This window comes from Phaseolus vulgaris, chromosome 1 (genome assembly GCF_000499845.2).
Source record: "Phaseolus vulgaris cultivar G19833 chromosome 1, P. vulgaris v2.0, whole genome shotgun sequence".
NCBI classification, from domain to species: domain Eukaryota; kingdom Viridiplantae; phylum Streptophyta; class Magnoliopsida; order Fabales; family Fabaceae; genus Phaseolus; species Phaseolus vulgaris.
The window spans coordinates 39,806,833-39,821,863 of NC_023759.2; the positions used below are offsets into that span (position 1 = coordinate 39,806,833).

Consider the following 15,031-nt stretch of genomic DNA (forward strand, 5'->3'; position numbering starts at 1 on the left):
ATTTAAACTAAGTAAAAATAATAGAGGAATAGGAGCCAGAAGTCTAATGGTTTTCCTACTTCAATAACCATCTACGAATTAAAGCTTTTGCTACATAAATCATAAAGTATAAACACTACCGAATCCACAAATCCAGAATACTATCGGATCAACAAATCCAGAACACTAAATCCTAAACACTACCAGGATCCACAAATTCAAAATTCTACCAAATTCTGTTATTCAAGATTCTGTTATTCAGAATGTGAAAAAAGGTTTATGGAAACAAGAATCCATGACAAAAACAAATGTGAAAATTCGAAATACATGAAACTTTGTTTATCTTTATGAACAACACTCTAAATCACAAAAGATGGGTAAGATTTGGAATGACAAAAACAAATGTGAAAATTCGAAATACATGAAATTTTGTTTATCTTTATGAACAACACTCTAAATCACAAAAGAGATGTGTAAGATTTGGAAAGAGAATGACCTTTGAAAGTGTTGCGCCGCTGATATCAACAATCCAAGCAAGACGACACTACCTACACGCACAAACGGCACCCATTTCCAGTTTTTAGGGTTTTATTAGATTAAGGGTAATTTTGGAATTTTAAAAATTAATAAAGGTAATTTTGTCTTTGCATAAGAGTGTGGGGGTGCAGGAAGAAAAAAGTGGGGGTGCAGATAGAAACTGCCAAATCTGGGACACTTCCCATCCATTCTGACATGTACTACTCAGAATATACATTCTGAAAAAACAATTCCTGAATAGATGAGAGGTGCTTCAAATAATTTATGGGGGAGAAAGAAACACTCCAACCCACTATCAAACTATATCCAAACACCTCGTTTTTATATTACATATACCACGTCTAAAACACGATAAATTCCTGTACATATTTCATCTGCCACTACAACTATATAACCTAACTAAAATCCGTAAAATTTCCACCATAGAAACCAGAAGATGAGGCTTTGAATCAGCTACTATCATGCATCGACACGCAGCATAACATAACACTCCAGCCTCGATATTCTTAAACGGCAAACTAGACTCGGAATCTGTAATGTCCCCGAAAAACCAAGCTTTCTCGAAACCTGTTCAATTATCATCGGCATCACAATTGGAAAATCTTTACACAGAAAAATTATACTACTCACCAAATACAACTGGAGAATGTTATCCCAGAGGTTCAAATCAAATTGGCACAGGCGAGTGAGAGCATAGCTTTTCCATAAGTTATACACCGTATCGTCTCAGGGCATTGCTTAAGCTTGGCATCACATTATATGCTTGATATGATCTTCTGAGTTCAATAATGGAACCGACCTGGATCAACAAAACCAAGGACTATTCAGTAAATCTGTACAACAGACTAGGAAGTTGAATAAAGCTTTCAGTGGTTTATGTACTACGTTTGAAGAAATACTACTTTAAATTTCAATACTGTAATATAAGTATGACATTTGAACCAAATCCATTATCTTCTTGTACAATGAATAGTGTTCGACTAAGTTCCCGTATGCGCAATATAAATGATTCAAATTTTTTTTTGGATGATGAAAATATTAGAAAGGATAAATTATTATTATCCCCTTATACGCAATATATACGAGTGACATGCACGGTTCTAACTTAACATGCCAATTTTGTGCTCCCATATTGGAGTTACATAAAAAGCAAGTCGAGCCAGGGAAGTTCAGCTGGCACGAATTTCTTGCCTGATAATGTGGTATTACCAATGATTTTGCATGCGGAGTACAATATCAAGAATCTTCCGTGCACTTACAATGATTAGAACTGATGTAAAACCAATAGCAAACCCAGCATTGATACGCCGCAGATAGTGGTCAAGAACACTTGATGTAGTGGCCAGAACACTTAACAGTAGCCCCCCTACAAATTTTCCACAAGGTAATGAATTAACAGTAAGTAGAAAATATTAGGTTCGATAAAGAAATAAAAAATGACTCTAAAATTGCAGCCATTAACCAGTAGCATACCCCAAAATCGTGTGGATGCCTGAACCTTGGTGAGGTATTCTATGGTAGCCTTCCCAGGCTTTATGTTTGGTATTCTCGCACCCATCTTATTTAAATAATCCGCAATTTCCTTCGGCATGTTAGCCTGTGCACAGTCCACATGTAAGACCATTTACAAAATATACACAAGTCATTCCGATATTTTAACGTAGTATGATGGAAAACTTTTAATGAGCAACAATTCAACAGATTTACAGCATATGAATTTCAATGGTGTTGAAAACAATCAGACTGAGCAGCTCAGAATCAGATAATTGTGTAAATTAGTATGGAACAGCTTTGACACTGTTTCTCTTGTTCCATTCAAAATTATCAATTGAAAAATAACTCAGCCTTAAATTTATTCATCCACTATTTTTTCACAGATTCTTGTAAAGTAAATCTAACAGCTTATATCAAAATGAAACTCAAAATACAAATTAGAAACTATTTACGTCAAATAGAATATACAATAATATAGTAACAGTAAAGAGAAACTTACAATGTCAAAAATATTGAACAGGAAGACAAAAAAAGCATATATGGAATAGTAAACCCAGGGCTCAGCACCGACAGAAGTTTCAGGGTTCAATATTTCCTTGACATGCTCCCAAAAAGGTGACCCTAGCAGACTGCCAATAATACCAATTTAGAAGTAAATAAAAAAGGACTTGCTAGACAGCACATGTTGACAAGAACCAGGCAAATGTGCTACCTAGCAAACAGAGAAAAGAGCATGAAAACTAATGCATTAACATCGTATCAGAAATTTAGAGACAAATTTACCAGCCAATTCTTAAATACCAATTGAATATTGAAAAAGAGTGTATACAAACCTTGAAAGAATACTTGGAAGTGCCAAGAGATAAGAGGTGGTAAGAATAGGTTGCATCCCTGCTGGATTAATATTGAAAGGAATATAGGGCTCCACTTCAGTAATGGGTGATTGCTCTCTATTTCAAATTGAATGAAAGTATCAATTGTCAACAGCATCAGTATACTCAAAATTATCATTTAATTCCATCAAGACATATAAAGTAGAAATTATCTGGATGAGAACAAAAATAATAAGGGTAATAAAGTCCAATAAACATATAAGCTAAGTCCAATATAAGTTAATATTCAAGGCAGAGGTAGAGCATAGGACAGTCAAATGTACTGTTTTCTCAACCAGTGGCACAAACAACTTTCCTAAAAAATCCATAATGGAAAATGTCAATTACTGTGATTTACACATGAGATCAAAACTCTAGTAGTATCCAGATTTTCAAAGGGAACAAGGTTCAAATGGCCGAACAAAGACAATGTCATTTACCTTGCAGCAGAAGCAAGTTTAAAACCGTAGTATTGCAGCTTTACTTTCCTGCAACCTTCTGTTACTACAACTGCCCACATAGTGACAACGGTGAAGATACCCAATACTGCAAGCACATATGGCCACCAGCTCACAGCACTCACTGCAATATTAATAAATACAAATCACTAAAATTACAAATGATTCCATCATATAAATATAATAATACTGCTTTAGTTATTTTCACCTTATTAAATTTGAATAACATTCTTGTGGTATTTTTTTAAAAGCAGTAATATTCATTCTATATAATGCTCGTAAAAGCAAAACTAATTGCAACTTTAAGTTATTCTATATTTCAACTGCTAACTTGCTCATTGATATGCTAATCAAATCAGTTGGCAATGTAAAGGATCCTCCTGAAACTATCTGCTCCTTATCTTATGGTCATCCTTTTGTTTTATTGTTGGGCATGCATAAGCATGTCGGGGATATATTCATTATCTTCAAATAAAATTAAATGAATATGCGTTTCAAGAAAATAAAGTGTGTTTGGTTCAGCATATTTTAGAAAAATAATTGCTTATCTTTTTCTGCTTCCTGAGAAAGCTTTTAAAAAATAATGGATTATTTACATTGAGAAAACATTTTTAACTTTTAATTGCAAGACTGACACCTTATTTTCTTCTCGTGTACAGTTTTCCAAAAAATTTATGTAAGAAACAGTGGAAACAACTTATTTTCAAGCTTCATGTGCAAACTCATGAAAATGCAAAACAAAATAAAACCAATGTAACAAACGTTTTAGTAATTAAAGTTAAAAACAAGAAAATAAAAAACATTTCTCAAACATAACAGTGCCTAATCCCTTTAAACAATTGTTGCCAATAATGCTGTTAGTCATAACTTTAGTAGAGTCGGAAAACCCTTCCTTGATATCAAACATGTTACTTTAATACGTCGAGATAAGCTTGAGAATGAAGAACACAGGGACATGAGGTAAAATTTCAAAAGCCTTCATTCACATCCAGACATGTACCTGAAAGCTGAGTAAGCATTTTGTATAATGTCTCCATATACCCCGTAAGTATTCCCACACATATGATTAGAGACGAGCCTTGACCTGAAGAAGGTATTATTAGATGCAGCAGATTGAACAATAACACAAACATTCAACTTCTGGTGAGTCTTTCAAATCACATAACTTTAAGCATAGGTAAGAATCAACATCCTGGCCCTTTTCTAGTCTGGCGAAGAGATAACAATGAAGTCAACAATATCAGCAAAAACAAAATTGACAAATTAATTATGATTCTTGTGTTCTTTCCAACAGTTCTACAAGTTTTGGATAAAAACTGACTTTAAAAATGTCATTTGTAAATATAATTAAATAAAAACTTCAAAGTAGGAAGTGGGTGAAAGATGCTGATCTAAGCCAACAATTTGGAAAGACAATTTTCTCCTTCCAAGCAATTATATAAAACAAAATACTAGGCTTTCAAAGAAGCGGTATTGTATTCCAAGTGAAAGAATCTTCCCTCAATTGCAAAGTAGATTACATACTTACAAAATTACTATCTGAGTAGCATGACAAATTCAATGAAAAGAATGGCATATGGTGTTGCAAAAAGCAAATAACTATCTTTTTATTAAAAATAAAGTTATATTAGCATATGCTTGCAGGTTACCATCTACACCTGGAAAAATGATGCAAAACAGTCTGATGATGTGAATAATTCTAGTATGCATGCAAAAGAAATTTGAAACACAACTCCAAAATAGAAGATAGAACCTTTCCAAGAAATTGCAAAGTAGAATAGGAAAGCGGACAAAATCAAAGCAGTAAAATGTCATTCATTGTCATCTTTTATGGTTCAAAATTACATACGATGCCTAACTAATATATAAGACAAGTCAATTGAGGATCATCCACTTGATTACTTGCATAGTCCTTACAAATAAAAAGTTGATATTCATCCATAACATTTCCCACCACATGCTCTGGTTATCATTTAAATTTTAATTTCCACAACTCCAATCAAAGGTGGTAAAGTAATAGTTTTGCAGTAAGAAAAATACCAAATCCAGATTCTGATATAGTATCACATATCCATGTAATAGTCATTGCACCACAAACCAATAAAACTGATGTCACCATTACATGTTTGACCCTGCAAAAGTAGCAAATATTTTAACAAACAAATTTATCTAAAATGTAAACAAAGAAGATATGCTCCACCATATCTATGAATCGGTAGAATTATGATAACAACAAGAGAATGAAAACCATATTATAAAGCATAAAACAAGTTTTAGAATAGAAATTTCTTAATGTGCTTATAAAAAAAAGTGATTTCATAATGCTAACTTATGAAGGCCAATTGCACTTCTGTGTCCGTCAATGATTAAGATTATCTACGTCTAAAGACATCAGTTGGAATTACAATATATGAAAAATCATCTAAGTAACCCACCCATACTCATGAGTCATGATATCAACTTGCGAAAAAACATTGGTAGTTCAATTATTTGTTGGATTATTAAAATCTTGGAGGCAAAAAATTCTATGCAGATTACCTATAACTGGCAGCATAAATTGAATATGGAAGTGAGTAGCAAGAAACTATTAAAGCTTCCAAAATTGCAAAGCCGAATGACATCCACCATCTGAAATGTTCGGAACAAATGAACAATTAATTAGTTGAAATTCCTTAAATCACATATCAGATAACGGGAAATGGAAAAACAATGTGTAGCTAGAAATTAGTCCACTGCTCAAGATGGATAAAGAGACCCACATATAACTCTTAATCTTTTCCTGCCCATCCAGACCTTCTTTTCGAAGCTTTACTAGGGAGGGGACAACATGACAGAGTACCTGCACAAGAATATCTTGTACAAACTCATTTCATAAAAGGCAAAAACACCAAAAAAAATCAACAATACACAAACAAAAGGGGTATCTGGTTTTGAACCTCAGTGTTCTTGTGTCTTTACTTTACAATCAAGTACTTCACAGTAAAAGTAATAAGAAAACCAATCCTTCTTTCAAAAGACTTATTTCCTTACAAAATCTAAAGTACAGAGAGCAACTTTTCCAAACATCTACTTTGTTTTAAAGTAGGAACACTACTGGTTCCATATATATCACAAACTTTAAAGGCACACTGGCAATTTGGCAAAAGATCAAAGAAATAAAACCATATATAATTGAAGGTAGTTGAACATCCTTTGACCTTCAATGTGACAAAAAGTAAACTTTTGCAACAAAGTCTAACAAACTCAAAAAACAAAGGGGAAATACCTGCATAATAATGGACGCTATTATCTGAGGACTAATACCAAGCTGGAAAATAGACAGTTTGAGCTCAGCAGAGAAGTCACCAAGTTCATCTGCCAGAAGCTACATGAATGACCGTTCACATGTATAAACTCAGAAAAATATTCAAGCAAAAAATTGCTCTAGCAAATATTGGACTGTTGACCCAATTCATTAATCCAACTGTTAATATATTATCTTAGGATTTAATTAAATTCAACTATTAGATATCATATCTTATTTTAAGACTTTCATATATCTTATCATGGATTGAGATAAATTCAAAATGTAGATATCTTATCTTGGGATATTTATATATATTTCATGCACAACTACAATCAATTTTAAAATTAAATTATCATCCTTCGAAAAAAAAAACACCAAATGGTCCAATTTTCTTTATCACTTCACACTCACAAGCTACCCTGAGCTAACACTCAAATTGAGATCAAATATGTCAAATTTGAGTTTTAGGGCCATTAGCAAATTAACCCAAACATTTCTCCTCATTTTCTTTTCTTAAATTCAACTATAGTCCCTTTACATTCACATAAACTTCAAATCCAATCACCATTTACCAATGAAAATCAAAAAGGGGTCTTATGTTGTAAGAACTACAAAGTTAAACTCAATCTCCACGTGTGAGCAACAAACTAAAGCAGCAAACGATGCAATAGAATGCAACTTACCAACAGATGATCCTGACACAAAGCTCAAGTAGTCTTCCGGTATCAACCTTCTGTCAAACCCAGGAAGAGGAATAAAATAACCAACGCGACTAATCACAATCAGCACCGCCGTCACGAACAACCTCCTCCTAATCTCGCTCTTGAAAAACGATTCAGCCGCACCGTTTATCACGGAACCCAACCGGACAAAGTCTAGAAACCTGTTTCTGAACATTACAGGTTTCAATTGCAGGGTCACCGAGTCATCAGCCCCCGGAGACAACGCAACTGCCGCTTCCCCTCCGTGAGTCCCGGGAACAACCTCCTCGTTCGGAAGCTCATTCTTCGGAGCCTCGACGCGTGCATAATCACTCCGGAGCCGGTCGGAGAAGTTAGCAGAAAGAGACAGGTTCCGCGAAGGAGAAATCCTTGTGCTGAATGCGGGGATTGTGAAAATCGAAACCCTAGTACCAATTCCGTTGATGCATTTTACGTATCTTCTTTCTGCGAGGTGGAAGAGGTTTTAAAGCAGACTGCATAATTAGCGTTGAAGAAGAGGCTACATACAGTGCTTTATATAAATAGCTTCTCTCTTTTTTTTCAGCGTTGACAGAGGGAAACTTACCTCTGGAAGCGTTGTGTTTCGTTTGGAAGGAGTGTGGGTGGAAGTGATTACGGGAGAAACGCGTTGCTTCCATGGTTGGAGTTGGAAGAGTAGGAGTGAGTGTGGAAGAGGGGTTTTTGTGGTTTAAAGTTAGACAATTAAACCCTCACCCATGACCTAGATCCTCTGCTTCGCGAACTACAGTAAGACTATATCTAAGGATGTTTTCATTGGACGGTGACAAAATGCGTGGGCATTAGGATCAAATCACGTATGATTAAACAATTTCATATTTCTTTTATGAAATTAAAATATTAAATAAATTTAGCTAATATTTTTAATTCGTGTAAAATATATTACTTTTCTTTATTTACTTAAACATTGGATTAAACATTTAAAGATATAAAATTCAATTTTTCATAAATAAAATTTCTCAACATGTATCAAACTTGTAAATTTAACTATTGAAATTAGAAGGGAAATGAACAATTTAAAAACAGAAAAAAAAAAGTAAATAATAAGAATATAGAGATGTAACACTAAAGAAAGATAAATAATGAAAGGAGCACTTACTCTTTAAATTGGTATCTTGGTAAATTTAACTTCCTTTTGTATCTTCCCAAGAATAACTTCTTCGTCTCTGTTTTCCAACAATAACTCCTTAAATTTTCTATGATTACGTCAAGTTCAAAGTTCTATCCTTCTCCTGCTGTATAATAATATCTCTTGATCAACTTAAATATTTTTTTCTTTTAATCAACGATCATAATTTTTTTTTCTAAAAACAATAGTCTTTGTGTCAATAAGTATAAATTTTTTAACCCAGATCATTTAAAATACTTAAAGGCATATCCATTTTCTAAATTTTTACTTTAATTATAAATAACTATCAATTCATAATCACCAAGCAAAATATAACAAATTTCTAATACATTTCAAAGAGAGAATGTGACAACAAAGTATGTGGATAACGTCCTTCTTGGATATAGTAAGTGAGACAAGTTATTTTTGTTTTAACCATACACAACAACAAATTGTTTAATAAATTTTATTTATTTTGATGAATTTGTAAGAATATAAACTAATGAATACTTGTTAACTAACTATTTTAGATCATTGGCTGTTTGATTGCAATCAATGTTATACTAGAGATAATATATCATTTAGATTCATTGCATGATGACTTATATGGTCACACAAAGAAAAGAGTTTGTTTCCAATTTGATAATTCTTTTAAGATTAGTTCTTAATGTTCTAATTCCAATCAAGAAATTCAACTTGTAAGTATTTTAACCAACTAATTAAACTACCCAAAATATTATGGAAATGGAAATGGAAACTTTTTCATAGCAGAAAAAATAAAAAATTTATTATCTCTTTTTTAGAGGCATTATATCTCTCACTCTTTATATATATATATATATATATATATATATATATAATACATAATACATAAGTGAATATACTTAAAAAATGTCACATTTAACATTTGCAGAAAATGAATTTTTCTCTAAAGTTGTTTTTTTATCTTACAAGAGTATATTAAATTTTTTGGTAAGAAAAAAAGTATAGATGAAGTGTGCAACATGTCTAACCGGAACCTTTGTGCCTTTTTCATTTATTATAAATAAACAATGATTTCATGATCAGAGCTTCTATAATTAACATAACAGCAGCACAAAAAATGTATTAACACCCGGATTTATGATGCTTTTGTTTCTAAAGCATTTACAAGATCAGTTCCTTCTGTGTGTGTGTGTGTTTTTGGCTTGCATTAATGAAATGAAAAACTGCTTAGTATGTCCATTCCTTTGGCAGAAATATATCAGGAGAAGAAGTTTGACTCTGAGAAATAACACTGCAATGCTTCATACCCTCTTTTTCATAATTTTTCTTCTTTGTTGACTCACTGCTTCTTCTGTATACTTCTCCTTTTCTTTGGCCACATTTGGGACCTGCATAGCATTACAACAGAACTTTCCTTTTATATTGTAAAATTTAGGGGAAAAATTGTATGTAATATATATTTTTATTAAATAATTAGGGTTAGATATGAGACCTTGAGAAGGTGAAATCTGCATGCCTAATTGGTGCACTTTTAGATTTAGAGCTTGAACTACTCGAGCTGGAAGGAGGACAGGAGCACATGCTGCAAAACAATCGTAAGGTAACTTAATTTAATGTAAATTCTAATTTTGTGGATTTTCATCAAAACTAGACAAAATTGTATGGCAAAAATTAAAATCAAAATATTAGCTTTACTCAAAAAACGGCCTGTTGAAAATTATTTGATGACTAAATAACCATATCGGATATGTTTATTCACATGAAATGTTTCTGTTCAAATTAATTTTAAAAATAGTAATGCCCAAGAGAGAAGATAAATCAAGAGTGCATTTATAATTAATTTTTTTACAACTAACTAATTTCTTCCCTATGTCATTATAATCCTTCAATAAAAGATTACTAAAACATCCTTAAAAATAAATAAAAAATATATATTTCAATCTGGTCCTAGTATTTAAATTTAATATGTTGAAGTTAACACTTATAACTATGTAATACATTGTCTATATTTATGTGCATCGTGACCCTGTGCAATTGATATGTGACCCTGTAGTTAATTGGATCAATCAAAATGAAGGTCGTTCTTAAAAAATTAAAGCTTACAAGACTATGATGTTATATAACACGCTATTTTTAATTTATTTTTTGAACTTAACTTCTTATTTTGATATATAAAAGTATTAAACATCATTGTCCCCTCCATTTTCATTTCTCATTCTTTTTTACTTTTTTTAAATACCTTATAGTTCGTCTTAACGTTATTATTGTTCATCTTTTAATCAAGGTGTTACTATTTAAATTTTAAATAAACCTCAAAGAGTTGAGTCTCAAACTTAAGGCTTGAGAGTTTGAGTTGCCCTTTGACATTATTATTATTTTGATTTTTATATATAATAATATGAAAGTGAATGCAGTGATATTATTTTTTATGCTATGAAATTATTATATTTTGTTCACTCAACGTTAAAATTTTAAGAAAATTGTATAATAGATCTTATGTTGTGTATATAACTAAAAAAATGTTAAACTAGTTTATGAGTAATTACGTAGTAGTAGTTATGAACTAAATCCAATAAGATATTAATAAGGGTTCAAACCAAATATTTAATCTAAATCAGTTTATTAATTTATATGTTATAAACTTTATGGAACATGTTATTGAGCTCTTATTGTATTTAAAAACATATTTTAAAGTTTATATTTGATTTTGAGTATTTAAATATAAAGATGAATATAATAGGAAATTAAGATGAATCATAAAGTGTGTGACATAAAAATGTAAAATAGAAATGAAAGTAGGACAATACTTTTAGTAATCATTTATTAATAAAATGTATGAAATTTAAGCTTAACTTAATCTTATAATACCGGTTCATGAAGTGAGATTTGTACTTATTTATATACAATAAAATATTTTAATTTTTAGTTTAGGTTGAATTTACAACACCGAGACTTGAAATAAAATTTAAAAGTATTTTAAAGATTAATATAAAATTAAATGATTAAGTTAAAAGTTAATATGAAATTAAATGATTAAGTTAAAAGTTAGATTAATAACATGTCACAAGTCTTGACTAAACTCTAAAGAAGTAAATTGAAACATTTTTTAAGTTTTAATGTTATCTTTTTATTTTTTATTTTTTAAATTCAGGAATTGAAAATTGATTCCAATTCACACTTTTTCACAAAATTATTCCTACCCAAGTTTTACTTTTTCACAAATATTCTCTTTTTGAAAAGTAATCTACCAAGTTTGTGCACGATTTAGGATGATTATTTTAGTACCAGAGAGTGAATGAGTTAATTTGGTTAGTTGCATCATGATGAGCTTGTATAAAAGGTTGACCTTTGTGAAATTTTTACTCGATATGGTACTATAAACACAAGTTTTAAACTACAATTGAATTTCAAATGCAAACCTGGTTTTCTAGTTGATTTTGTGCCTGCTTTTTGGGGTAAGAACACCCCAGTACCACCACATGATCCTTGCCCCGAAACTAAGAAAACAGCTTGCATTCCAGGCCCACCTGTGGCATGTTTAGGCCTTTGATATGCTGATCTTGCACTGAGTTTTGAGCACTGAAGTGAACATAACATATTTTAATTTCAGATGCATGGAAATGGTAAATAAACAATTAAACCATTCACCAAATAAAGTCTGTATCCATAAGCAACTGCATTAAATACATAACAATAATATTTCACTTTGTCTCCGCCGTATTCATTAATTGCTATATGCCTATTTATAGCAGAATTCCCACCCAATATACCAGACATTGACACAGGAGAAGTTACAATTAAACACTCCACCAATTTTTTTAAGGCACTTGGTTCATTGGTTAAGGAATTAAAATGTTTGAGTGAATAACAGATGAAAGTTTCAACGCCTTAAACATTTCATTTTTTCTCAAAAAATAAATAAAGAATCCAGCATCTTATTCAGAGAGCCTCTGTGGCAACAACTAAAAAACCCTGACCTTACACCCTCTTTATTTTAAACCATTCTTTCTTATGTCACTGCAGTGGATTATGAATGCATGTGACCAACCAAGGCATGCGTCATGACATGTCTAATTTCATGTTTCAGGCTTTGGAACTTTTCTAATAAGCCTGTGAAACTTATCTACTTAAGCATAGTTTTGTTTAATATATATAGTATATATGGATGTGTTCACCTTTTCAATTTTTAAAATAAAACCAGACTCACTAGCAGATTGAGACCATTTTCAATTGGCACGTTAACTTCCATCCCTTTATTTCTGGTCTTTTGTTGTTCTCAACTCAAAAGAATGTTACCCAAAAGACTGGGACAAAATACAAATTTAACAAAGCAAAAAGACCAGGAATATCTATATATCAGAAGCATGCATTTTTGTTTCAAAAGAAAACAGAGGTGCAAAGGAATAATAGTTCAAGTGAAAAAGCACATCTTTTATTCCTTATACTAAAGTGAAAGTCATACATGTGTCAAATTTAAACCTTAGCAAGACGTGCACATAATGATTAAATAAAACTACTTTTACATTCTTGTTTGGTAGTTTCACTTTTTATTAAAGTGCCAAACTCATTTTTGGAATTCTGTCATCTCATATATCTATCTTTAAAAGTGCGTTTTACCAAAACTGCACCCTGATTAATACCTAAACCTAACTAGAAGGATATATCCTTTATATTCTACCTACCAAATACAGAAATATTGCATCTTTTTGTTTGCTACAACAACCAGAGGCAGAGAGAGTGATTAATAGAATTAGACAGAATAGTACCTGTGACTGTGTTTCCCTTTGATATCTGTAGTAACCTGGTCGCTGATGTTTCTGGTGGCTCCTCGTATGAATCTGTATGAAAGTTCAGACAACACTAATAATTAGTCGAAGAATAATATGTTGGTGTTTATTAAATCATTGCATCAAATCCAATCAGAGAAGCCAAATGCATCATATCAGTTCAATCAAATATAGCCAAACTATATGTTAACCCTGAAATGTGGAGAGAAAAGAATCTCAAATTATAATGAATCGACCCAGTTGCTTGTTTGGAATTGGAACAGGTAGAGAAAGTGGTGTTGAAGGAAACAAAATGATGAAAGAAAAAAAAAGGGAAACTAAGGTACTATTAGTACTAACCTTGTTGTAGGAGTCACATGCCTCGTCCAGAACATTTGAAGGTAGCAAGAGCTTTCCTTCTTCAAAACCAACTTCACCATCATCATGAAGAGAAGCCATGAGAGGAACAGAGAAAAGATTACAGTGATGGTGATTTTGAGGAACCTTGCTCTGGAACGTGAGAGAGGGAGAGAAGCTTTTTAAACTCCAACTTCCGACCTGCAACTCAACTAAAAGAACTTGCGTGTCAGTGACTGCAGAAAAAAAAATAATCATCTTTTACAAAAAAGTTATCAATTGATTAGTTTTTTCATCTATATTCATTGCAAGGTCCATATCAATCACAAATATATTTTATGTATTATAAAAATAATAATTACCTTTTAAATATAGTTTTTTTTTATCATTGTCCATAAAAAATATATATTCATAAATTAGTCAGAAGGTCTTATATACATGGACAGAAGTGAGAAAGTAGTTCAATTAATTCCGTTCATAATATTTAATTTATCAATAATTTGTGTTATTATTTAAAAACTATTGGAAGTCAACCATGTCTCTTATTTCGTTAAAGTTACTTTTCGTCTAAATAAATAACGCCTTGATGGAAGTAGTTATCTATTTTACTATTAAAAGTGTTAATTATATTTCATAGTTTTTTCGTCTAATTTTTTTGGATAAAAAAGTTTATATAAGAGATAATTTAAAATAAGTGTAAATGTTCTCCATCAGCACTATATATGTTACCTTGAATTAAAGTCTTTCTTAATAAATGCAAAATCAAAATAAGAACTGCAAATTAATCAAGATTCCTAATTAGTGAATGTTTACGTTAACTTGGTTTAAAGAAATAACTTATTACTAATCACATTCATGGAAGAAGTTTAGAAAAATATGATTGTTTCTTGAAAAGTAATTCTCCCAAACATGTGCTCTAGTGATTATTCTTTATGTTAGCTTTTGGTACTCTTTTCTTTGTTTTGTTTATTTTATGTTAACTTTTGAAATCATTCGATGTGCTACTCTAAAAATGAGAGGCATGCGTGTAAAGTGTTGAGTAGAAACTAAAAAAAAAGTGTATGCATACATATACATGAATTTGTCCTAATTTAATCAATTATTTTAAATTTAAGTTATAATAATCTTAAATGTTTTTAAAAAAAGTATTATTTATAATGAATTTTTCAAATTCAAAGAATATTTACTATAATAGGAAAATATATGAGACTGGAATAAGAATACATAAAATAAAGAGAAAATTACATTTACTTATCAGAAGTTATACTAAATTGTGTTTCAGTATCCTCTCATTTACTTTTACAAATTTTCTTATTTAAAATTAAATAGTCATTTCCTTTAAAAAAAATAAAAACGTAAGCAACATATTTTTTAAAATAAATATTTATATCTCTTATACTTTTAATAAATGACACTTATAATCTTTTTTATATGTTAAATGAAATGAGA

The 15,031-nt window shown here is 31.1% G+C and overlaps 2 protein-coding genes across 3 annotated transcripts; both read right to left on the reverse strand.

Moving 5' to 3' along the window:
* Positions 1-670: 670 nt before the first annotated feature.
* LOC137814208 (preprotein translocase subunit SCY2, chloroplastic) lies at positions 671-8,067 on the reverse strand. 2 transcript variants are annotated; one of them, XR_011081617.1, is made up of 14 exons: positions 7,914-8,067; positions 7,310-7,792; positions 6,606-6,694; positions 6,100-6,179; positions 5,879-5,968; positions 5,381-5,472; positions 4,341-4,424; positions 3,323-3,464; positions 2,844-2,960; positions 2,510-2,639; positions 1,990-2,113; positions 1,776-1,882; positions 1,147-1,315; positions 671-1,083 (listed from the first exon to the last, which is right to left on the reverse strand). XR_011081617.1 is itself a non-coding variant. In XM_068616803.1 (13 exons), exons 1-13 carry the CDS (start codon positions 7,984-7,986, stop codon positions 1,226-1,228), a joined length of 1,701 nt encoding a protein of 566 aa, XP_068472904.1. In that variant the 5' UTR covers positions 7,987-8,067; the 3' UTR covers positions 671-1,225. The 2 variants fall into 2 exon arrangements, 1 of the variants encoding a protein (XP_068472904.1); XM_068616803.1 differs by having other exon boundaries at positions 671-1,315.
* A 1,416-nt stretch (positions 8,068-9,483) lies between these two features.
* On the reverse strand, positions 9,484-13,811 carry LOC137814209 (uncharacterized). Its single transcript, XM_068616804.1, has 5 exons — positions 13,586-13,811; positions 13,226-13,297; positions 11,879-12,038; positions 9,952-10,041; positions 9,484-9,847 (listed from the first exon to the last, which is right to left on the reverse strand). Exons 1-5 carry the CDS (start codon positions 13,682-13,684, stop codon positions 9,687-9,689), a joined length of 582 nt encoding a protein of 193 aa, XP_068472905.1. The 5' UTR covers positions 13,685-13,811; the 3' UTR covers positions 9,484-9,686.
* Between the last annotated feature and the right edge of the window lie 1,220 nt (positions 13,812-15,031).